Source organism: Uloborus diversus, chromosome 4 (assembly GCF_026930045.1).
Source record: "Uloborus diversus isolate 005 chromosome 4, Udiv.v.3.1, whole genome shotgun sequence".
In the NCBI taxonomy this organism is placed as follows: domain Eukaryota; kingdom Metazoa; phylum Arthropoda; class Arachnida; order Araneae; family Uloboridae; genus Uloborus; species Uloborus diversus.
In genome coordinates, this window is record NC_072734.1 from 82152190 (window position 1) to 82179422 (window position 27233).

The following is a 27233-nucleotide window of genomic DNA, read 5'->3' on the forward strand; positions in this document are numbered from 1 at the left end:
TCTATTATTTTCTAGAAAAAGAAATTTTGGACTTGAATTCCATTTTTTCAACATAAGCAAAAGGAAAAAAAAAAAACTACTAAAAGATTTGTATTAAATAACAAATCAAAAATAAGCCAAAAGAATAACAGAAGTCTAAATAAAGCTTACTTGGCATATGATATTCACAAAATCATCCTTATTTATTTCACTGATAAGCTTCGGGTCGCTTTGCTTTTGATTCCATTCAAACAATTCTTTGACCTAAAAATAGTATTTTTTTTTACGAAAAAAATAAAAATAATAATTAAAAACTTTCTATTTAAAAGTAATGTATGAAATATGCCTTACCCTTTCTTCATCGTGAGGTGTAAATGTAAATGATTTTGCAACAGTTTTTGGTTTAGTACCATTATTGCTTTTACTAAATACTAAAATAAACTTGGAAGATAAACATTTCCCTTTCAATTTTCCTCGGAATTTGTAGACCTAGAAAATAAGAAATATAAATTACTAAGCAGTAAGTTACCACTTTTAAGACATGGCTAAGGATAATTGCATACAAATTTATTGTTTAACAGTAAGAAGTTCTAATTTAGAAATATTTGATGGTTTATTTCAAAGAAAAATGTAAAATGTAATGGCATTGTAACACCCAAAATCCAATCAAGCCAAAGTGATGCCTAGGTCCTGGTAAAAGTTGGCACTACCCTTGCTAGAAAACCCATACATTTTCAGTGTAGCAGTTTAGTATTTAAAACCTTCCAAACAGTTATACCTAGATATTGTACACTAATCTTACCATAACATCTTGATACCACTTTTGTTAGCATACCATGACTCTTCATGCACACTGATAGGGACACAAAGACTTATTTTTAATATTCACAGCCAGTAGCGTAACTAGGGGTTGGCAGGAATGGCTCTCGCCAGGGGCGCAGCAGCCAGAGGGCAGAATTTCAACTGATTGAAAACAATTTTTTTTTTGAGAGTTTTTTTTTTTGGATTATAGAATTTGAAAAACATTTTTTAAAAAAATTAAAAAAAAAAAAAACTCGCAGGAAAAAGAGCTAGAGGGTAAATATATACATATATATATACGTATATACATACATAACATCTACTGAGAAGGAACATTGGGCATCATTGAAGATAATTCTTTAAAAGAAAATAAGAAAAAAAAATTCATTGCTGCTTCCTATTTGGCGAATCAATTAATCAAAATGTTCCAAAAAGAAATATCTATATGTATACATTTTTTTCACCAGAGGTCACAATGCTCTCCGGTGACTTCCCATGTGGCCCCCTGTGGAAATTGCGCCCTGGGAGGGCGCAATTTTTTTAGTTCGTCAGGGGAGCTAGACTACATAGTTATGCTACTGTTCACAGAACTATTCAGTCAATGTATTCTTGTGTTAAGAGGTTCCTATGTACACGATTCAATCATGTTTTGAAATAAGTTTATGACCATAGGTGCACTTAATAGTGAAAATAACCCAAGAGGACAGTTTTAATGATATCTGAAGTGGTCTTTTTTGGAAACCTCCAAGTGGTTATTTAAAAGTGGGAATAGCAATGCCTGTACTCTCAGTTGATTTGAAAAAAAAACCTTATGAGCTTTTTGACAGAAGACCCAGTAAAAGCAAAACATTTAGTATGTTCTCATTAGAACCCTTTTTAAGAAGGGTTACAAAAGACATCATGTTAATTTCTGAGACTGAAAAACTTGTTTTTCAGAGGAAGAACTTTATGCAGAGCTCATATTAAAATGAAAAACAACATGGAGGGTTCATTTTTTAAATAAAATATATTAAAAGTTCATTTTTTGTTAACATACTTTGTGGAAAGTCAATTTGCTTGACAAAATACTTCATGCCAAGTCCCTTGATGAACTTAAAAATCTCTCAATACTCACACAAAATGAAATCAGCTATAATGCAAACCCACATTATTGACAAGAAGCAAATTACAGTGCACACAAAATCTAATTAATATCAAAGTCACTTCACAGCAAACCATGACACTATTAAATGTAAAGGTTATAAAAAAGAAGAAAAAACTTCAAATTGTTACATGTACAAAGTAATTAGTTTCATACTTGCATACGATGAACCCGAATGATATCACCCGGATAAACATCAGGAAAATTTTCATCTTTGGCAGCGAACACAGAACAAGTAAAGCCTACTTCAGTTTCATCAGTTAAACAAAGGTCTAAAATTTGGGATTTTTTACCTAAGAGAGAAGTAAAGAAAACAAGACAGTATGGTGGTCAGCCTGCTATTTTTATTGAGAAGTCTTTTTAAATTAAACATCCAACTGAATAAATTATGATACGTATTTGGGAAAACAAAACTCATTCATGTTTTGATAAAAATGAGATTTAAAATAAAAAAGACACAATGACATATGAGAAATAAATATAAATCAAGATATACCATGGGTAACTTTCAAATCGCATTTGTCCACAATTCCATAGATATTAAATGACTCTTTCTCTTCTGATTCATGTAAATTGGTAAGATTTGTGTACTCATAATGATTAGATAGGATGACCTGAAAAATTATACAAATCATTAATGTTTTAGAATCAAAATTTCACACATTATGCTAAATTATGCTTAAAATTAAAATGTAAAAAGAATTTTAAGACATAAAAGTTTACTTTTTGGGTGAAAATCAATGTCATAGTTTAATACAAATAGCAATAAAAATACAGTGAAACTTCGATAAGTCGAACTTCGATGAGTCGAAAACTTCGACAAGCCGAAGTGGTTATTAATTCCAGTCCAACTGAACGAAGAATGCATGTTAATTATTTTCGATAAACCGAATTTCGTTGAGTCGAAATATTCGATGAGCCGAATTTTTCTCCCTGACCTTGTCAAATTTTCCATGCTAATGTAATTCTATAAGTCGAAATCGTTTTTTTTCTTCTAGTATGAACAAAAAGAAAAAAGCTGGCGCCACTGCATTGCATCAAAAGGCGTCTAGACCAAGTAGATCTAATAAATAGGAATTCAATATTTTGTAGGTAACCTTGTAAATGTTTTATCTTTTTTTTCCCTAAAGGTATTGTTTGCTTCATTTTTTTTTCTTAAAAAGAAAAACCTGCACATGGGGAAACCAAAGCTCTGACTTTGCGGAGCCCGGGACAGAAAAAAATAGAGAAGGGGGGGGGGGGGGGGCGGTATATTTAGGACTGAAATATCCACTTTTGGAAAAAAGGTCGGGCGGGGACTGTTGTCTCGACAGAAGGGGTTCTTTCTCGAATTAGTGTTTTGTTCTACAAAGCTGTAAGGTCGTTCTAAATTTGCTGTTTTTCTTTATGTGTTAAAGAAAGCGTGTGATTGAGGGGCTGTCTCGCTTATCTCTCAAAGTTTAGACCTTAAAAAAATGGCTAAGAGAAAACTTAAAATTTTAAATTTGCAAGAAAAAGTTGAGCTGATCAAAGAAGTCGATTTGGGCATAGCAAAAAAGAAGGACATTGCATTGAAGTTCGGTGTGCCTCCAAGTACGCTTTCAACATTTTTAAAAAACCGAAATGTCAACCTCCAAGCGGTTGCTGACGAAAAATTTAATGCAAAAAGAAAACGCCTTAAGGATGGAAGGTATCCAGAGCTTGAAGAGGCCTTAGTAAAGTGGATGCTAGTAGCGAGAGAGAAAAATGTTCCGTTATCTGGACTAATCATACGTGAAAAAGCAGAAACTTTCGCAAAAAATATCGGCATTTCAAATTTTGAAGCTAGCGCAGGTTGGCTAGACAAATTTAAAACTCGACACAACATTGTGTACCGAACCATTTGTGGCGAAAGCGCAGTAGTGGATGAAAAAATTTGCGAAGAATGGAAAGAAAAAGTATTAAAAACTATTCTAATGGAGTACAATGAAAATGATATTTTTAATGCAGATGAGACGGGACTTTTTTTCAAATGTCTCCCTGACAAAACTTTTACTATAAAAGGTGACACATGTTCGGGTGGAAAGCGGAGCAAAGAACGCATAACTGTTATGGTAGCAAGCAATATGTCAGGCACGGAGAAGCTGCCTTTGCTTGTTATCGGTAAGGCTAAGAAGCCGAGATGCTTTAACAGCGTCAAGTCTTTGCCAGTCGATTACACAAGCAATAGTAAAGCCTGGATGTCTTCAGAGGTGTTCAATTCTTGGCTTAAAAAAATAGATAATAAATTTATCTCAGCTGGAAGAAAAATTGTACTGTTTATTGATAATTGCCCTGCACATCCCAAGGCAGCGGCAAATAACTTAACTGCAATTAAATTGGAATTTCTTCCTCCGAACACAACTTCTATCATGCAGCCTATGGATCAGGGCATCATAAAAAATTTAAAGGTTCACTACAGAAAACGTGTTGTATTAAAAATTCTACAGTGTCTGGAAGAGAATTCGGTTCCTTGCATTACTCTGCTCGACAGTCTCCGGGAACTGCGGAAAGCATGGAGTGATGTTACACAATAGACAATTGTTAACTGTTTTAAAAATGCTGGTTTTGTAAAAGATACATCTTGTTTGGAGCTAGATAATGAATCCGAAGAAGACGAAAATATGGTCGATATAAATTTTCAAAGTGAGTGGAGCGTTTTACAAAATAAAATGAACATTCCTACCGACAGAGATTTTATGGATTTTGTGTCAGTTGATGACGGAGTTTTAGTGACTGAATACCCGACAGATGAAGAAATTTTATCAAGCATAACGGAAAAAAGCGAAAAAGATTCTGGTGATGAAGAGGTAGAAGTATTTGAGCCAGTGATAAAATTACCTTCGATTCAAGATGCAAAACGAGCAGCAGATATATTGCGCGTTTTTGTAGAATCGCGTCCGAATGTTCCAGACTCTCTCTTTGACGCATTAAAAGTATCCGAAGATTATTTAGTGAAAGAACAAATATCCGCGAAAAAGCAATGTTTGATTACAGATTTTTAAAAAAAATGATACCTATGTCATTTTTGGTAAGTTAAAAAGTTGTTCATTATGCATACAAATTTAAATTTGTTTTTCAACCTACATAAATTCTTTAATTTTTACAATTATATGTTAATTATGTCATGTATGTATAGAGTATCACTGGTACATTATTTTATCATTTTTTTGAGCATGTTATATAGTTTTTGAGTTTTAGTGGTATCATTTTCTTTTTCTTCTATAGTTTTGGTTTTGTTTTCGATTAGTCGAATTTTTGATAAATCGAATTTTTTCGCGTTCCCTGCAACTTTGAGTTATCGAAGTTTCACTGTATGTGATGCTTTTACAGGTTAGTAAGGAATTATTTAATCAATACAAATAGTTGTGATCTTTGAAATTTTGAAAAATAATGTAATAAGAGTGATAAAATAGTAGAACTGTGGCATTTTATTAAATTAAAGTCAAGGTTCAAGGTGGAGAATTTGGTCAAATGAATTTATTAAGTGTTCGTGAAATTTTTAGGCTCTATGTTTCTCTTTATTATTTTTGGACATTTTGATTGTTACATTCAATGTATTACAACTACTTGTATTTATTTCCTACTTGTTCAATTCTTAAAACCATTTCCTGGCTTGCGGTTAGTGTATTTATTGGCACACATGATTGGCTTTTGTTTGATCCGGGGTTTGTATAAAATGCTTTCATTCTATCATTTCTTCAATTTTCACATTTATGGCACACCAAACTTGACAACTGAACACTGATCAAAACGAAGACAGAGTCAAAATTTGGGGGGGGGGGGGGGGGGGGTGGGGTGGAGGTGGGGAGAGGAAAAGCATAGATGCTCGATGCTCCAGAAGGCCTGGACTAATATATAGCAAGATAAATTTGATGATATTTGATCAAAACAGATTAAAAAATAAATTTAGATTGCTTTAATTACATCATAAATATTTATTTTACACTTACATCAACTTTAGAATAGTTCTAAAGCTATGAAAGATTTTTTTCTTTGTTTAAATCACAAATATTAAATTTTGAACAGCTGACCTAAACTTTCTATATTAGGCTCTGAGCAAAGTTTTTTTTTTTTTTTTTTTTTGTTAGTTCAAATATGTCTGTAATTCTGTTGATGTTCATGAGTTCATAAAATTGATTTTTTCAATTATAAAAATGTCTCTCAGTAAATTACTTTTCTGCATATTTTTAAGGATATGTATTTGTCAAAATATGTTCACAAGGAGCAATTATGCTGAAAATGGCTCAATCAATTCCAGTCTCAACTAGAGTTGAATCTCAGATGGCTTTGTATTTGAAGTCGAGTATGTGTGCACTCACATCATGTTATAATTATCATCTCCTTCAAGGACTAAGCTAAAAGCCTGTTCTGGCTTCTTGGTTCAATCACCAAAATCCAGGCCTGCCACGGTCTCACTTGTTTTTTTAAAAGGCAGCTCTAGGAAGTCTCCCTCATTTCATATGATGGATATGATCTTTCCATGCATGCTCTCTTTTGCATTATAAGACACAGTATTTCTTGATTTACACGATTAAAAGCCTTTTTATGATCTTTGAAGATAATATGCGTTTGAAGGTCAAACTTGCGGTGATTTTCAATTATTTGCTTCACTACAAAAATACACGAAATTTTCTTCTATATCTTTCTTATAATTCTGATCCCTCCCCATGCTTGACGAGGAAGCAATACTCCCAACTAAAACAAAATTACACAAGCCAAAACTTGATGACCATCCTAATTTATCTCAAAAGCAAAGCAAAGAATGAAAATAGAAAATTATTTTAAAAGCCTTACTTAAAATAATTACAAGCATTTATTTGTTAACAAACACAAGATGGCAACAGTTAAAAATTTCTGGTCATTTTCCAATAATTAAAATCACGTAAACTATGCAGACAACAGACTATAAGGATTGATCTTTCTTGTAGTTGCATTAATAAAACTATTTTTATTCTAAAAAAAAAAAAAAAAGCCCCTCTTGGAGCAATTGGCGCCAAAATTGAACCAACGCCTGTTTACATATGGATTCACATTTATTCCAAATTTCAACCAGAACGTAGCAAAGATATGGCACTCACAATGGAAAAAAAAAAGAACGTTCGATTGCGCCACCCCCTTTTCAGCTGTTGACGCCAAAATAGAATCACCTCTTACACCCTGCAAGGGCTACTTGTCGATAAATTTTTGTTTGATTCCTTCATCATTTCTTCAGATACAGCATTCACAGTTGACGACAAAAAACATTCTATAGCTCAACCCCTGTTTCAGCTCTTGACATTAAAATTAAATAAGTACCTGTACCTGTTAGGGGCAACATATGGACCAAATTTTGTTTGATTCCGCTAGTTACTTCCTGGAAAATAGCAGGAACGCATATAACTCAAGAAATGTTCCATTGCTCCACCCCCCTTGGAGGAATTCTCGTCAAAAACCAATGGGCACAAGTTCACATAGGGGCACATATGTGTACCAAATTTTGTTTGATTTCATAGGGTAGTTTTTGCTGTAGAGCGGCCAAAAAAACTGGTAACACACATACATGACACACACACACACACACACACACAGAGATATTTTCAAAAAATGGTCAAAATGAACTCAGCACACTTCAAAACATTCAAATCCGTCAAAATTCGAAAATTTGCACAAATCCAATACTTTTTTCTATGTATTAGATATAGAAGAAAGTAAAAATGAAGATGCTTAAAATTTTTGAAAGGAAACTTGGAATAAAACTTTATTGGTCCCGTGGATCACTAAAATTCATAGTTGCTGGTCCAATCAATGTTTTTGTGGTCCAAGATCAGAAGATCGCAGTCAGGGCCACCCGGGGGGGCAAGTAGGGCAATTGCACCCGGCGGCACAAAATGAGGGGGCACTGCAAGGGCACCTCATGCCCTGTAATACAGTATTTTCCTGCATATAACCCACGGATTATCAGTTAAAAAAGTGCAAAGTAAATGAGGTGTAGGTTATACGCTGTCCTGGATTATCTGTGATTTTTTTTTTCAACACCAACGCATTGAACCTCAATATTTACAGTAGGAATCACGATAGAGACCGAGACTGTAAGCTGGCTAAATGTCGTTTACTTTACATAGCTGGAGCGTTCTTTCGCTGCTTGTATGCTGCTTATTTAGCATTGCTTGAATGTTCCTCTTATGCAATTCAGGTCAAGTAAAAAATAATAAGCAACCATACAGTGAAGGAGGAATCCTTCATTTGAACTAGATTAGACCATTTGCTCCTTTGTTTTGACTCTTTGTTTTTCTAGTAATTAGCAACTATAATCATGATTTCAAGAAATCATTATTTTTTTAGACTTCAGATTAATTTTGATTATACCTTCAAAGTAATTACTTTTTCATGTTTTTGTTTAGTTGCTCAATTAATATGTTAAATCTAAACTCTTTTTTTTACATCATAATATTCGCGGATTATACGAAACTTTTTTTCTTCAGACCGATTTTAGGATATGCAGATGCCGCCCTTGGATAATATGCAGAAAAATACGTAGATGCACAGTCATAGACACACAAAATAGAGGATCATTGAAACGATTCTCAACTTTTCCTAGTACACGAAAATATTCCTATCTCCCTGCATCCGAAACATTTGTTTATTTTGTATCATTGAAGCAGATACAAATTCCGAGAATACAACTGTTTAGAATTAAACAAAAGGCACTTCTCCTTTGCTTAGTTCCCCTCAAATTTCTTAGAATTCTTCCCCTGCTCTCAGTGACTTAACCAGAAAAAAGTTTTAGGAAGAAGGGGGAGAGAGGGGGGGGGGGAGCACATTGAAAAAAGAAAAAAAGAGAAAATCTTTAATCTGATAGGAAAGCGGGGTCCAGTTAAAATTTTAAAACTTCTAGTTTCAAAAGTGCAAATTTAGACTTTCTTTGCAGATGCTACAGCAAAAAAAAAAGTATAAGGGTCTCAGTAGAAATTTCTAGAAATTGAAGCCTTAAAACGCTATTATAGGGCATGATTATTGACTTTAGGGTAAAGGAAGGAGCTCAGGGACTGTCCCTGATTGATTTTGTTAAAAAAATATTTTGAAATCAATTCCTCCCCCCCCCCCCCAGAGGTTATATTATCTGTGCCAACAGCTTTTCAATTTTTAGTTATTTTTAGCACTTCCTGTAGTTCTTTCATTTTAATACTGTCTATATTTTCAGATATTATAACAATATCTACAGCCATAGGAGCACATGGGTTATACCAGAGATTTTTGTAACATTTAGCTCATATCTTCTTATCAATGATTGTATTCTTTCTTTCTTCATTATTGAGCAATGATTCTGAACTTAATATGAGACATGAAAACACAATCATACCTTTAACCAACAATTACCTTGACACAGGTCAGAGACATTAAAAAAAAAATAATAATGTGTGCTTAATGGAAGAATCTATTAGCATTGGAAAACGGATACAAGAGGTTCAAGGTACAAGAAAGTAAAGAAAGGGCAGTAAGTTTGAAGGTTTTTTAAAGTAGAAATAAGAGCATCAAAGTACATACCGGAGCTTCGTCAGCAATGGATTTCCTCTTTTTCCTTTTAGGTGACTTAGAAAAAAAAAAAAGATGCACATTATTGAAGTTGAATAATTACAGAAGAAGTAAATCTAATAAGTAGGAATTTAAGTCTATGTATGTAATACTTTTACACTGAATACTAGCTTTGAAACACTCTTGTGCAGCAAATATATGCCCATTTCCATACTTCGTAAATACAAATCATACATACATACAGGCTATTCAGTTGAAGAAATTATTTTTTTGGTTGGTATTTTCCGAAATCTACACAACAATGCACAACAGAAAGTCACAGAGCATCTTATAAACCTCACTTAAGAGATGATGTTGAAGCACATACTTCAGAACTTTTCGAAATATTTGTAGACATAAAAGTGTGCACAGATTTAGACATAAATGATGGTAGTTCTTTGTTGATAACAGAAAGAAAAGTAAGTAGCTTTGATGGATTCTCTTGCAGTTTGCTCTTTGACAGAAAATGTGGACACCTTTTCAGGGTTGATCAAATTAAGCACTAGAACGAATGAATGTAAAAAACAAGTAGTACTTTCTGTATAGGACATTTTTCTGCAGAGGAGACTTTTACAACCACTCTGTTTATAAGGAGGGTATCTATGAAAAATTCGTGGGATTAGCCTGAACATATAATGCTTAAGTTGCAAATAAGTTAGGAGATTTCTTTTATGAAAAGTGTTGAAAAAATACAAAGAATAATAAACCTGATCTTGATCTCATTCTGATTATCTAATAATAGAGAGGAAAGATAGATTTCCCCTTTGCATGGTTCATACACAAAATTGGAAATAATATTCAAGGAAAAGATGAGCATATTCAAGGCTTGAGCTGTTTAAAAGCATAACTTTTATATAATAATAACTGATGATTTGGTTCCAGTTCATATAAAAGCATCATATAAAAGCCCCAACAGTAGATAAGACTTTTTACACCCCATTATAACAAGTTCAAAACCAATTTTTAACAGATGAGAAGTAAGAATCAGATATAATACCACTGACCTAGAGTAAGAATAAAAGTGAAAAAGGTTTCCTCAACACAATCCGATTTTCTGCATAAAAAATTGGATTTTCAGACAATGCAAATAAAATCAGAGTTATCTGCTAAAAACTCCAGGATAATATTATTTATGAGTGCTTTTAAGATGCCTTTATAAAAATAAATCACAAAAGTAATGATAAAGATATATTTTAATGTTTTTCAATGTTTTCAAGCACTTGAGTATGAAGCTATTTATTTCAAGCAGTTTTCAGATTTTTTTTTTTTTTAAATTGTACAAAGCACACTTTATTTTTCCTGAAACACAAAAATGTTGCTTATCTATAGTTCAATATATAATGCTCAAAATAAACACACAATTGAGTAAACCAAAGACTATCTTTTCAAAGCAAAAAAGGTTCTTTTAAAGACTTTTTAAGGTGCATAGCAACCCTGCTGTAATCACTTCCTATGCTTTTAGGCTACAATGGAATATGTGTCAAGGCTTCTTTTTTTAATTCAATCGGCAATACATACAAAGTGAAACATCAGCCAGGAACATCCAAGACCAACCAAGACTTACAAGTACAGATAGTAGTTATGTTATAGATTTAAGGAGAGGAATCACAAATCACAGAAAGGGGGAAACAATCACTTACATCTGTTTCAGAATCTTCATTAGAAACATTATCTTTCACTTTTGAGGCCTAGAAAATAATAATGATGATAAATATTTTGCAGTTAAAAACATCTAGCAACACAATACTTGAAATTTCATTACCCAAAAACGCACACATCTGAAGGGTTTTTGTTTTTCATGAGAAAATATTTTGATTTGAATTCAGCTAATTTAGAAGGAATATTAACTTTTATTATTCAGTTATAGGGAGATTCAAGTTTAACTAAAGTACTAGAATTAAAAAAAAAAAAAAGTCTTTCAGATTCTAGATTTTTTTTCAATTTGTAGATGTCGGCACATGATTATGAATACAGCCAACTCTCGATAACTCGACGTCCCAATTGATGGGCTAAAACAATCGAGTTATAAATTTGGACTAATTGAGATTCAGCTGTGTATATATAATAAGCATAGTTTTAAAGATTTTCACAGGTCAGAGGTGTCAATTGGGGCAGTTAAACAACAATAATTTTATTCACTGTACATAAAAAAAAAAAAACTTACTTCTGTTTCAGAACCTTCATTAGAATGCCTAACTTTCTTATTTGATATCTAGAAAACAAAAACAACAACAATAAAAATTTTGGTTAGAAATCATATGCACTAAGAAATGAATGTCTTACTTTTTCACTATTTTGTTTAAACTTAAAACAATACACAGTATCACAATTATAAATTTATAATTTAAAATTAATGCTTTTATCTTTTCTTAAAAAGCTCATTAATCAGACAAAGCATATAAAGAGTTGAGCAAAAGGGAAAAAACTGACCAGGCTATACACGAGTATATAAACAAAGTTTTTATTATTTATTTGTTCTTAAGCTTTAAGACGGTAAACATTACAAAAAATATATCTACTTTTCCCTTACAAGAAAAAGTAGAAATCATTTCTCTTTACTAATATTATAAATGTGAAAGTAAGTTTGTTTGTAAAGTTTTCATGCCTTAACTACTCAACCGATCATCATGAAATTTTATACACACGTTGTAATGGCCGCAGAATAGAACATAGGGTACCTTTCATGCAGAAAAAAAAAAAAAAAAAAACCCATTTGAATTTTAATATTAGGACCCAAAACTGACTATTGGCTCTTTCTGCTTGATTTAATTAGGGTAACAGCACCAGTAACAGACAAGGGTTCCATTAGCAGACACTCATAAGTTTGGACTTAAATAATACGAATTTTAGGCAGATAAAACTGGTGTTGTCGTGGCCCATGAATACTGTGCAACCATATAGTGTTATCTGAATTTTATGAGCCAGTTGGTATTTACAAGGCTGTGATGGAAGATTATAAACACCGACCATAAGGTCAGCTGGTGTTTTATGTTTATTTGAATTTAATAAGGCTTTAGCTTTTAGAATAAAGAACTTTTGCACATTTTGAAGAGAAAAGGGGAATTTTGTCTGTTACTCATCCTTTTCTCATCCTATATATTACTGGGTGTCTGTTACTGGGAGTGGGACCTTTTTTTCGAAATTGAGCAAAAAAAAAAAAAAAAAAGAATTAACTAATTCAGAGGATCTAGAAGCAGCCAAACATTAGATGAGTTGTAGTTGCACAAGGGAAAAACAGTTTAAAAAGTGTAAATACATTAAAAGTCTCAGAAAATGGAGTTAACCTCAGAGCGATGCCTCAAGCATGTCTGTTACTGGTGCTTACTGTATTGTCTCAATTTTAGTTTAATTTGAAAGCAGGCGAAAAATACTGCTTTAAAAGATATTTTTCCTTGGATTCGGAATTACCAAGGGCCTAAATTCACCAGGAAAATAGTTAAGCATTTTTTAGTAATTAAAAATAAATTTTGAATCAAAAATTTATTGTCTGCACAAGTTCAATTTTAATTAGCTTGAATAAAATCATAGAGAAAAAAGATTTGTTGCCATTTTTTTCTTGAGAAAAATAAAATTCTTGTTTTACTTTGAGGCTTTTCCTGTTCGGGGGAATTAAAAATTTTCATTTTTGGTTATTTTTCAACTATTTATTTATTTTTTTTTACTGCCGCAATAAGGCTAGCGGTAGGATTTTAGTTGTATTGATGGAGTCTTTTACTGCTTAGTTCTACCTAACTAAGACTTTTGATAGGGGGAAATGATTTTTGAGGTAGACCAAAGAAGGCTGAACGATGCAGCCAGTATTTTGATAAACATGAATACTAAGTTGCATTCATATGAAAAGTATAGTAACGATTACGATTCATGTAAAATTTAACTTTTTCCAATTCAATTGAATTTTTATGCATTGCAATGCTCTTTTGATGTTTATAAATTTGACATAAAAAGTATGTTATTTTTCAATTTATCCACTTAAAATTTTTTTTGAAATTTTAATGGTTGAGACAATATTAGGTTGAAGCTTTAATTAAAATTTAATAACCTTTTCAATATACAGTAGTGGGCAAAAAAACTGCACCACTTGCAGGAGCTCACATTTTCACAAATTACTTGGGAAAAAAAGAGACCAACTTTTCTGTAACTTTTGCTACATAACAGGTAAGCTTCAGTTGCCAAGCTTCAATAACAATTGTATCCCCCATGCATTTGGGGGACCAGCAATAAATCAAAGAAACCAAAAAAGTTTTATGATCATTCTTAATTGCAACTAAGTGGAAATAATTGGTAATTTCAGCAATTAGTTTACTACAATAATTTTGTAGATTTTTGTGAAGGTATCACTTATATTCTCAAAGATATAAACTTATCTTTAAAATATTAATTTGGCTCATAACACAGTTTTTTTGTTCCAGCAAGAGAATCATTGTACTAAAATTTAAAATAATAATTTTGAAAATTTGATGAAATATGAACATTTAAAGCAATTAACTTCTCGCTGTGCATGCACGAAAGATGGTAATTTTTAACTTTCAAAGTTTCATATCCCTTCATTCTTTTTGCAAGTTTTGCATTTCATAAAAAGAATTCCAGTTGAACATCATAAAAACTCAAAAAGATATGAGCAAATGAGCAACATTTCAATCATTCTCGGACAGGCAACAAATTCTGAAGAATCATTCATAAATAATTTGTTTTCATCACAAATCACACTGAGTGATTGTAGGTAATTGTTGCAAATTTTCAATTGATCCTGTATGACACCCCACCAATGCGAGAATTAAAATGAGGCTTATTAAGTCTTCGATATCTCTTTAAGGTTTTATTTTATTCCACTTGAATTTCCCTATAAGATGCTAAACTGTTTAGCTATGAAATTTTAATAATTATAAATTTCTATCTTTTGCTTTTGCAGTGATAAATTAATTGCTTTAAATGTCCATATTTTTAACAAATTTTCAAAATTTCATTTTCAAATTTTAGTATGATGATTTTCCTCTAAGCTGTCAAGTTTCCTGAAAGTTTAGTAAGCTAGGAGACAAAATTCTGTGTGCTATGAGTGAAAAACATGTGAACAAATTTCATATTTTTGAAAGAAATGCTTACATCTTTGTGAATAAGAATATAAGGGTCATTCATCAGAAAATGTAACTTTTGAACGCAAATATTTTAAATTTCGAAACCTTATGTTTTCTTTATTCTTACATGAAAGTGTGAACCAACTAGAAGTAACCAGAAACAATGGCCCAGCTAAGTTCCAATTGTTTTACTCATAAATAAAAAAAATGCTTGTTCATGGAAAAAAGGGGGGGGGGGGGAGGGAGCTTTTAATGTTTAAACATCGAGGTCAATTTAATATCAAAATAGTATTTTTGTTAATTGTGCCAACAATGAGGTATTTTAATTGATTAGTGGGAATCTTATATTTTGCTTTCTTAATTAACATACGGCTTATTTAGTAGTTATCCCTTTTGTCCAAATGTGTGTTAAAAATAGTATTGAGTAAATTTGAGGCTTACTGGCCATTTATAGTTTTGGTAGACTGCTTAAAATTGATATATTTCCCCTCTATCATTTATTTTCACCTCAGAAACAATGATTCATAAGATCTGTCATGAAGATGAGATTCACGGAGGTGGGGAATTTTCCATTAATATAGCCTAATGAATACATTTTTCAGGGAAATTTTTTTTTCTTCGTTGTTACAATTTGCATGTTAAGCATATGAAAACATGTTTACTTCTTTTATTACATTAATTAACATCCCTGAAATTCAAGTTCACGGAGGTGAGAAGTCAGAATAACCACACTTAAATTTAAAGTAAAATCTATCTTCTTCTTTTTCAACAAAAATCTTACAACTTCTTTATGGCTGAAAATAAACAAGCGGGCTCCCTTGTATCAAGGAAAATAAAATTTAATGTCATTACTGCCAAGTGTTATTGAGGAATGGCATTTTGTGTTTAGGTAACGGAGGTGAGAATTTATTGTGTGACATGACTCCTTATCCTACTAAAACACAATATTAAAAAATTAAATATACTTAAACAATTAGTATTTGAGACACTTGTGAAAGGAATAATAAATAAATAATTATATACTTTTAATTAAACAAGTTATTAAGCAGCATAAACAGTCACACCGGGTGTGTGACGTACCATGGAGGTGAAAATTTCACTTGTTGTGAACCAAAAATATACTAAAATAAAAATTATTATTAAAAAATTGTTGGCAGGTTTAAATAGATACATTTTTGATGAAATAAAAAAGCATTGTTAAATGAATTGTTCCTTAAAGTTTTTGCTGTAAAAGGTGCGTGACATAAAAGTTACTTTTTGAAGAATGATCCATAAGTGATACTTTTTCTATGGGGCAACTATTCTATTGAATCAATTTTATTCACCAGTTATTTGAATTTATAGTAAGTAATGCAAATTCTTCCGATGGGAAAATGGCAGACAGCCACAACTGAAATTTTCAGATTTTGGAGTGGTCACTAATGGATCAAATTTAGAGTTGTAATAAAAATGGATAAAAAATTGAACAAATTGAAATTTTGGCATTTTTAAATCATGGGACGATTAAGGATGAGTCGGTCTATAATACGCTCATTGAGTTTCAAGAGAGGTAATTAATATTGCAGACCCATTGTTTAAATATACTTCACTGTGGCTACTACTAGTGTGTTTTAAACCTTGAAGTGGCCACTAGCGAAGCATGGCCACTACTGGTGTTTTACCTTAATTGTTAATGCTCTAAAAATATTTATTCAGACAAAGAAATTTAAGTTAAATGCATCAATTAAGAGCAATTAAACATTCATAAACATTATGCTCAGTATTGCATCAACAAGTGATGAAAAAAAAGCGTTATTTCATTCTCAGAACAGATAATCAGTTTAAAAAATAACTAATAAATTTTCAAATTAATTTACATATTACTCCTACATATTACTATCTAACAGGGTTCATGATTTTTTCTTTATTTAAATCGGATTTTTTTAAAATTTAAATCAGAATTTTTTAATATTGTTTTTTAAATCTTCCAAAATGTGTAATTATTAATTACTTTACATTTATAAACGTGATATATTTCATACAGTAGATGAATTCATTCAGCTTACTTTTAAAACTAAGATCAGTTCTCTTTCTACTCAGTACATTTTAAAGATTTATAAAAATGTTATAATACTTAGATAAGAAGTGATTTTGTTTTATGCTTTGCTTAAAAATAAGGTTTTCATCATCATGTATGTTTTTGTATAAAAGAATATGTTGAGCAATTACTTTTCTTAACTATACAAGTGATGGTGTATAAGAAAAGCAGCAAATTTTTATTTGGTTCTGTACTGAATTGAACTGTAATTTTGGAGTGAAAGCAATGTTGCAAGAGTGAAAATCTGTTTCACATATAGAAAGAGGGTTCAATGTATTTATGCGTGTTGAAGTTAAGATAGTAAATGCAGTGTACTTAAATTTAGAGCAACACATTCTAAAAATGCAAAATTAATTTATAAAAATAAAATGCACTGATTTTTATTAATAATTTTGATTAAAATAACCCCACTTGATTCAAATTAATGATTTTTTTTTAAATTTTAATTATTTGATTTTCATCATGATTGAATTCAAGCTGATTTAAATCAACGAACAGTGTTATTTAAACTTTCAAAACATCAAAGTCAAAATAAAACGACAAGCTAAAAAGTTAGTTTTATAAGGCAACATTATAATCCAGTTTAAAAAGTTAAATATTTTACCTCTTTATTGCCATTCACATTGTTTTCAGAAGACCTTGAAATTTTCTTTCCAAACTAGAAAAAGAACTAAGAATTAAAAAAACATAATTAACAAAATTATATCATTTGAGAATAACAATTTTCCGTTAAAATTTTTAGCTGCTGAAAAAATACTCAGTTGATGGATGGTTAGGTGAACAAGGACATTAAAAAGAACTATGAAATAATTTTATTCAGAATTAAAAGCACTAACATCTGATAGTCAAACGGTTTATTGAGCTTTCTACTTCTTAACCGTTTAACCGCCGAATTATTGACGGAAGATCAAATTTGAGTAATTTTTTGAAATTATGTCTATTTATGTCTAGTAAATACAGAAATAAAATAAAATTTCCAGAAAAATTTTTTTTACTATGTTTTTCAGTGTGTTCCATTTTTGGAAGATTGGCGCTTTGCATGAAGTTTTTTTTTTTTTTTTTCAGAGAATTTTTTTTAAACTAAGAGGTTTTGAATGCGATTTTTATCTTAGCATACTTTATTACGGAAAAAATAATATTTTCAATTGCATTTATGTACATACCAGAATTCAGAAAATCCAACACAGAAATATCTAATGCCTATGATATGAAAGGAAGCATTGCTGGTGAAGTCGTTTGTCGCAATGGAAACATTTTTATTCATTTTTTTTTTTTTTGCACACCGCACAACGTTCTTGGGATGCAGATACAATATAATGTCCGTCAGACATTCTTGATTGTTTATGTAAATGACAACGAGGTCCTGGATGACTTTCCACTTGTACTTTTCTTCTTAAGAGGTGGGTTGTTATTTCTCTTCAAAACTCTAAATGCTTCATCTTGACTTCGTGTAACTCACAATGAAGTAACCAACTAGCTACAACTGAAATATTCAGAGCATTACTAAAAAGATTCCACCACCATTTTTTACTCCTCAAATGAGGTCTGTAGCTCCCTAAAAATTTATCCAAGACGTCCACACCCCCCATTCCTTCATTGTATCTTTTGATAAGATGAGGTTGTGGCACATCTATTTTGCAATTCTGCGCATTTGAGTAACGTTTTACAGATGCAAGTGGCTCATGTGTATAACAATTAGATGCTACTGTAACCAATGCATTATCATTCCAGCTGCACATGTACACTGATCCATCAGATTGATAGTCGAAATTTCCTCGATCTTCTTTAGAAAGGGCTTTTTTGGATTTCAGTGGACAATGGTCAGTTCGGTTTTCACAAATTGTTCCTGTTGCTCGTACACCTTTTTTTGATAGCAGAGAAATTAAGTCATATGATGTAAAAAAGTTATCAAAGTATACTTCATGCTTAGACGTGTCAGTCAAAACTGATAATAGATCACTTACAACTCTGGATCCTAATTGCACATCAGAGGATCCTTCTTTTTTGCCTGAATAAATCTCCATGGAATATGGGTATCCACTTAAAGAGCACAGCATCCAAATTTTGCAGCCGAATCTTATTGGTTTTCCTCTAATAAACATTTTACATGAATGCCGACCGTAGTAGGAAACCATAGATTCATCTATGCTCAATTTTTCATGAAATACACCAAATTGTTGAAGGTTTTTACACAATTCTTCGTAAATAAGGTATACTTTTCCAAGTTTGTCATTTTGTTTTAATTCATGGTTGTCCATCAAATGAAAGTTGATTTTTATTTTTCGAAAACGATTTCGAGGCATAACTGTTGGTACAATTGGCACAGATGTATCTTCTGCACTGCTCCAATACATATCTTCAGAAGGAACGGAATGGTACCCACTCAATAGCAGCAAACCAAAACATTGTAGGATTTCATCTCTGTCAACATCTATTGATTCCCCTTTTTGCAATGCATACAAGTTTGTCATATTTGCTAAATGTTCAACATACTGCAAAGGTAAAATTTTAAAAAATAAATCAATTGGAGATAAATCCACTATATTCGGAAATGCGTGTCGAAGCGGTTCAATACTTTCTGACGAAATCAGTTTCTGAAAATTAGCTTTCTTCTAAAAGGTTAAATCCATTTTCATTCTTTTTCCTTTACTACTTTTATTTCCTGATAATTAAAACTTTTTCTTTTTTCCGTTTTCATTCGCTTTTAACTAGGGCTCGACCGATGGCATTTTTTGGCCGATGGGCCGATCCCGATTGTTCAAAGATGGCCGATTGTTTTCCTCCAAACGGCCGATTGCCGATGGCTAATGGCCGATGCTGTTGGCAAAAAAAAAATAAAAAATCAAACAGAAATAAATTGATAAAATTGTCAGGGATTTAAAAGCTCATTGATTCATTTCACTTTACTTCCCTTCTACGAATAAGGAATTGTAATCACAAAAAAAAAAATCTGATTATGACCTAAATATCTATTTTACGATCACCCAATTTAAACTTCACAAGTTTTTTCGGCACATCCGTACATGCATATGCACCTAAGAACATGTAGATGACCGAAATATCCATTTTGAACGCCTCCTCAGTTAATTATCGCAAATTCTCTTCTGATGTCTTCATGCGCTGCTTAAACTTCATCGTGGGGAACAAGGCGACATACATGTTGAGGATGCACAGTTCAATTGGTCAATACTCTGATATGACAAACAAATAACATAACGTTTCGTCGAACTTAGCTCCGTGTGACTTTTACCCGTTCCCAGCAAAAAAAGAAAAACATTTGCACGGACGCCGCTTTCTTCCATCAGGAGAAGATAAAGCTGCATCATAGAAGGTAGCGAAAAATGGCTTCCAGGAGTGTTTCCAAAAGTTATATGAACACTGGCAGAAGTACATAGTCCCTCAAGGTAACCTTTTGAAGGTGGATGTGCTTCTGTAATGTGAACTGTTCTGGGTAAGGTTTTATACAGCTTGTCCCCGAACTTTTGGATCGTACTACGTACAATCTGTATAGGGTGTAGTTATGCTTCTCCTTTTTTGACTGCTGTATGATGAAAGAGAAAGAACAACAACCAAAATAAAGAAAGAAAGAAAAAGGAAGAAAAACAAAGAGACTGTTTAATAACCAATTGATTTCTTATTTATTATTATTGAACATATAACTAAGATTTCAGTAATATTGTAATGATGTATGGATTCAGGTACACTAAACATAGTTAAAAAAACATTAAATTGTGTTGTTAAATCATTCAAAAAAAAAAAAAAGAATAAAAATATGAAACCGTCAACAAAAATTATGCAATTAAAGTGAAAATATTGCACGTAGACATTTTTTAGTCATCAAATTAAACAAAAAAGGAAACGGATAAATTACAATACTAAATCAAAATAGGAATATTTTTATACTTATTTAAAATTTATGAATAGAAAATTTTGCATTTTTCAAAAAACTAAAACAGTGACATAAATTTTGCTGAAAAAAAATAGCCGTGAAAAGAGCGACGTTCTTAAAATGCAGCTACAATAAACAAACTCAATATTTACACCAAGTTAATAAATAAATACACATATACTACTTGATCTGATGTTTGCACACATAATATTGAACAATTTGATTGTTAATCTTTTATGAAGCTTTACAAACAAGTTTAAACTAAATTGTTCAATTTAAAAATTCTTTTCTGAAATTTAAAAAATTGCATAATAGAAAATGCTTGAAACTTTTCTATAAAAAACGAAAATAACTTATTCATTGATTTTATATAAATACATAAAATAGTTAGTTACAATTTTAAAAAAAATCGATCGCTATTAATGATACAAAAAAGATGGCGCATTACTAAATGGGGGGGGGGGGGGTCACCCTCTGATTTTGCAGTAACTCACACTTCGGCCCTAACCTTGGCCTATTTTTTTTAGTATAGAACCGCTAAAACCAACTCCTCGGAAGAGTTTCTGAATCTATTTCAGCACTTAGGAAGAAAAAATTCAAAAGTCCCTTCGATTTCTGAATTATGTCACCATTCAAAACGTTTTTAATCAATTCCTTACATTAATGCTCTAATTTCTTTCTAAACAATAGATAAAGTTTGAAAAAAAAAAAAAAATCTCATAATATTATGAATGGTGTTGGTTTTAAACAACTCAGAAGCACAACTAGAGTTTAATTTCAGAAATTGAGGGAGTGGGAGGAGGGGCATGCAAGTGTTCTCGGAAATTCAAAAAATAGTCGTAAAAAATAGAGTTCAAAATAATCATAAACATTGAGCAGAAAAACCTTTTCAAAACTTGCACCCGAGTTTGTTTTCACGTGCAGTGGCAGATTTAAAATATAGCAAATGTTGCAATTGCGTGAGAGGTCCCATAACCATAGGGGCACCGTAGGAGTTACAAAAATGCTTATGATAAATGTTTTACAACTTCTGTGATAGAGAAATAGGGCCCCAAAATGTATTTCGACGGGCCCCAAACTTGTAACTTTGCCGAAGCGATACAGAAAAGACTGCATTACTGTAATTTATATTACAAATATCGAAAAATTAAAAATTAGCGTCGGCTCAACAGGAATTTAACAAAATGACACAAAAACCGGTTTCGCCATCTCATATTAGTTTCCATGGTCTCTAATTCGGCAATATATCACCAAATGATCGTCAGTCTGAGACGCTATATTAGTTTTGCATTGAATAAGTAATTAATAGCCACAAAAAATGAGTAAACAGGCTTTTCAGAACACCCAATCGAAAACAAAAAAAAGGGAAGTGCACAACTGGAACGTACCCATATCCAACATGCGAAAACTTATTCCTCTACAGTTTACCATTTTGGAGTTATGACTTATGAGAGATACATACGTACATCCAGCAGCAAGAAACAACGCAATAATTAACTAATTTGGTACCTGAATGCAGTATCAAAAACTCTTTCAGGGGTGACTAAAACAGAAATTCATACTGAAATTTAGTAAACAATTTTATATGAAAACAACCTTTACTTTGTATTAAAAGGTAAAACATCAAAGGTCCTTTTTAAAAAAAAAAACATCGGCCAATTCCATCGGCTTTTCGATGTTTGTAAGGCCGATGGGCCGATGTTTCCTGCAATTTAGCATCGGCCGCCGATGGCTAAATTGTTGAACCATCGGCGCCGATGCATTGGTCGAGTCCTACTTTTAACTTTTATTATCTAATGATTTCAGACTTTGTTCTTCCTCTAATTTTTTTGTTAAATTTTCACGAGAGTTGGCAGAAAAAAATGTCCACCTGTCCACATACATCAATTGGTGTAATAGGTTGTAACTCGTCTTCTAGAATGTCTTCTTCCTCAGTGATATTGCCTGGTTCATCAGCGGGTAATTGGCATATATCTACATCTGACAAATCCGAATCTGACAATGTCTCTAAATAAGCTACAGTTTGTTCTACAGTAAGAAATCTTGTAGACATTTTTTAACATTTATGAACAGTTGGTATACGTCAAACAGAATTTCGTTTCACTCGAAAACAAAGCTAGCGAATTATTGAACTGCATTTAAAATATGAAAAATAAAACGCTCACAAATATTATTTTTTATTATCACGTGACAATGCAGCTGTCCCAGCTGGTGTGGATTCGGAGCCATATAGTCCGTCAAATAGCAGACTATTATTATTCTCTTTGCTAACGAAACGTCATATCCTTTCAAAATATAAACTTACTTGGTTTTGCCAACATCTACATCATAGTACATTCAAAATAGAAGAAAAAAAAAAACATATTTTACAAAAAATGAAATTTCCCCTTTGAAGTCGAACGATTTACTTCTTTGAAATTTGACTCCATAAAAGCGCCAATGTTCCAAAATTGGAACATGCTATTTTGAAGGGGTACACCTTTTGGAAATATCATTGTACATTTCTACAAGCATTTTAAAATCATACATTGAAATATTTTTCACAACTATAATAAATATAATCACATTTTCTGAAAAATCCAATTTTCGATAAATTTTATAAGAAAAAGTTGCAAAAAGCTAAAAAAAAAACTCATCTTTGAAAAATCGCAATAAATAATTGAAAATATATAAACAATCAAGCAGGAAATCAAAAAATACTTTGAAATAAAACTAAACTGTGTTAAAAAAAACTTGTTTAATTTAACGTTATTTCTTGGGAAAATTTTCAGTTAAATATGATGTTCCATTTTTGGAACATTGGCAGGTAAACGGTTTTAATGAGGTTGGACAAGAAAATTGCATATCAGAAACATACATTTCAAGCCCATCTACTAATTCTGAAAATGAGCTAGGAACTTTCTAAGGAAAAATATTTCCCCAAGATTTAGTTCTTATTTGATGTTTTGTTGAGTATTAAATATAACTGTCTTAATATAATGACAATAAAACAAACAGATTACTACATCCAATATTTTAACTACAGTAGGGTATCAATAATCCGAGCCTTGAAAGTTTGAGGTTCCGCTTATTTCGAGGTGCTTACTTTATATTTTCATTTACATTTTTAGTTCCAAAAAAATGATTTTCTTAAAAATCTGAAAATATATTTTTTTCTACCATTACACTTATTTAACTAGATACAGTAATTAATAAAAAAGGCACTGAGAGGTTGTTTTCAACAACATTCCTTAAGCGGCACGATATACTGGGTCATTCCATGTCAAATCAACGAGCCTCACAACTTGACCATCACGAATTCCAACAAATTTCAGGGGATTAATTATATATATAAAATGATACAGAAAAATATTTTTTTCAGATTTTTAAGTTGCCCGGTTTTTTGTGTAGGGCTATGTAAAAAAGGGGGGAAAATACAAAAAACGTGGTTTTGGTTATTACAAAAAGTTAATTTTCTCAGCTTCTATTGGAGCTAAAGAGTTAATTTTGGTTTTATTTTAAAGCTTTTAAAATGGGCTTTTATAGGATATGTCACATTATAAGGTTTGGGGTCATTAATATTTCAAGGTCATGAAAAATATAATTTGACCTTGAATATTTCAAAAAGTGTATCGTTTAAAAATCTGAAAAAAATTTATTTTGTACCTACTAATGCCCTGTATATGTGGAAAAAATTTCATAATGGGATTGCAATGGGATCATGGTAAAGTAAAATAGTGAACATATATCTACTTACTACTTAAATGCAATTTGTAGCGTTTCCGAAAATATTTACAGATGGACACAAGTTATTTTTACAACTTTTGGTTAGCATTGTCCATTTCTTCCTTCGACAAGTTATAAACTCTTCCTGTGGGATTTATCCTGGGATCCACTTTTGATATTATATCGTCTACAGGTACATTCAGAATATCCTCTACATCTGGATAGTAAAAAGAATATGAAGGTCCATGTGGATGCAAGAATTTTATCTTAAGTGTTTGATTTTCTTCATCAGAGTCTAAAACGCAACCTAACCACCAATGTCCATCATACCTGCAGATTAAAAACCCGACCATTTCTGCGAATTCAATATAATCGCGAGCAGCTCTTACATATTCTATTCTTGAATTTTTTGAAAATGAAAATATTTTGACTTCCATGTGATTCATGTTCAGTGGAATAAAAGAATGGAGTTTCTGAGTACCTGGTATTCTTCTTGCGGTCATTAACCTGTTTTTCAAAGCCTCCTCTTCTTGTTTATGTTCTTCAGTTGTGCTATATTGAAAATGTATTGTCTTAATGTGATCTTTTGCCCATTCATACAGCTGTCGAGGAGTCATAATTTGGTCATTATGTATCATTTGAAGACTAGCTCTCGCTGCTAGTCTTTTCACAGTGCCTCCTACACCATCGCATGCACTTTTGCCGTGTGATGTTGCAAAAAGTGCCATTGTGCTTTGATACCAAAGTCTGACTCATGGTAGCAGAGATTCAGAAAATTAAATCGATTTGTGTACTGAGAAGCAGCACCATCACTATAGTAATAAATTAAGTTTAGTTTTGTGTTATAATGAGATTGCATGAAAGAAATTAGATGTTTTTGAAAAAGATGGACTGCTGTTGCGTCATGTACAAGGCAGTCAGAAATTATTACTAGAGATGTATTCATTACTGCTTTTGTGGAAGTGTCCTGAAAATAAATGGTGAAGGGGTGAATTGTAGCTTGAGCATTGTTCCAATGGAAACCTTGGGCAGCATCCTGGAGGATAAAAGAATAATTCTCTGCAAAGTCGCAGATTACAAGGTATTCACCTTCTTTTAACGATTGTTTTAGATGAGTGAGATAGCTCGATTGTTGACTTGCAAGAAATGAGTGAAGAAGAAGTTTTGGGAGATTTTCAAAAAATATATTGATGAATTCTTCAGTAGTTTTCACTAATGTCTCGAGAGATGTTCTTTTTTCAACTTGTATCCACTGTTTATACGTGATATTTTCAACGCAGTTGAATTCAAAAGCTTCTTCAATTCTTTCTTTGACTCTTTCAAACCCAGGACAATTTATACAGTTTCCAAAGTAACATGCTTCAGTAGGATTTTCGCAAACTGCATATTTCATAACATCTTTGTAAGAGTTAATTGGTTTATCACCTTCCATCAGTTCTTTCATTCTGCATTGACTAAACATCAATTTTGCATTTTGGTGTGTTGTACACACACACACACTGTGAGTTCCACTTGCACCTGCAAGAATACAGTGTTTCGGCCTGAGTTCACAAAACTTTGAAAATCCTATTTTCAACAGAGGGTATTTTTGTTTAAATAATGCAAAAGCTTCACGCAAGTTACACAAAATCAATTTTTTTTGAATATGTTCTCGTTTTCCATTTACCTTAAGAGAGATGAAATCTTTTTTTCCCGGCATCATTCGACTTATTTCCTCACTCTCATACAGATCAGTTACTTTTTTTGCTGTTTCATAATCTAAAGTTTTACCAGGTTTAGGATCAGGGCATGACATAACACCTTTTTCTTTAACCAGATTTTTAGCCTTTCTTGCAGTGTAATCTGTTACATCAAATTCATCTTGGTAATCTTTCAAAGTCCAACTTTTTGGCATTGTTGTTAATATTTGCATTCTGATGCTCTTATCATCTGTACTTTTATATTTTTCTTTCAACTGGTTAATAATTTCACGGTCAGGGGACATAGGAATATCATCTTGTTCAGGATCTGGGTGTATATTTAATACTTTGCTTTTGAATGCTGTTGCTGCTTTTTAAAACTTTTCTTGGGGATATTTCTTCTCACCTAACCGTTTTTTCTGAAGAGGTGACTCATTTAATGCTATCAAACTTTTGTTCAAAGCATTAAAAGCTTCATCTTTTTCTGGGGTACATAAAGGATCTATTTGTTCAGATTCATCATCAGAACTAGATTCCAACTCCCTCTTCTTAGGCAACTGCTCCTTAGCAGATAGTTGAATTTCCTTGCGGCAAGAATCACAAATCTTGTAGCCTTCTTTGAGAAAAGTAAATGTTTGCACCAAGTTTTTGCTTATAGTTCTCAAGCTTTTCTTGTAACAGTTATGGCCTAATTTTTCAAATGGGTTGCAACAATATGTTTTACTTGAAGCTGTAGAAGTTGAGGGTTCCATCTCTAAATTCTGACTGAAAGCTGTGATAAATTGCAAAAGTTTAAAAATTTTAAGTAGAAAAAAGTAAAGAAAGATAAATCCTGTTGAGCAGTGGATCACTGAAACTTCTGCTTCAAGAGCTGACCATAGACTGAATTCTCTTCTCTCTGTTTACAAGTCCATTTCTTAAGGGGAGGGACTCCTGTCAGATTTATTGACTTCTTAGAAGAAACCTACCACATGGCTGAGTGAACCACATGGCCCTGTAGGGCCATGTGGTTGACTGGGAAACTCTAGTATACTTCAAAAACCAACAACATATTTATTTGATCACAGTGTTGTTCTTGTTTAGTGCATGATTTTAAAAAGAGTAAAGGAATATTTAAAACGAAAAGGAACTGGAGGGGTGAAAAATTTAGAATAAAAAAGTCATGTAATTTATTTTATTTTTAGTAGATATACATATGATACTAAAAAATATTTTTCATTCAAAAAAAAAAAAAAAAATGTTATGCCATTTCAAAAATAAATATGCCAGCAAAAATTTTTTTTCTTTAAAATTCATAAAATAAAACTATTTTTTTAATATTGATATTAATTTTAATTTA

At 31.9% G+C, this 27233-nt stretch overlaps 1 protein-coding gene across 1 annotated transcript in view; it reads right to left on the reverse strand.

Moving 5' to 3' along the window:
- LOC129220668 (uncharacterized) overlaps positions 1-26884 on the reverse strand; it is a 38699-nt gene extending 11815 nt beyond the window's left edge. The window contains exons 1-9 of the mRNA XM_054855097.1: positions 26863-26884; positions 26301-26507; positions 25882-26222; positions 11637-11684; positions 11113-11160; positions 2418-2535; positions 2078-2214; positions 331-468; positions 151-243 (exon numbers count right to left, since the gene is read on the reverse strand). Coding sequence (XP_054711072.1) covers positions 151-243; positions 331-468; positions 2078-2214; positions 2418-2535; positions 11113-11160; positions 11637-11684; positions 25882-26222; positions 26301-26507; positions 26863-26884 — 1152 coding nt within the window. The remainder of the gene's footprint in view (positions 1-150; positions 244-330; positions 469-2077; positions 2215-2417; positions 2536-11112; positions 11161-11636; positions 11685-25881; positions 26223-26300; positions 26508-26862) is intronic.
- Positions 26885-27233: the final 349 nt, after the last annotated feature.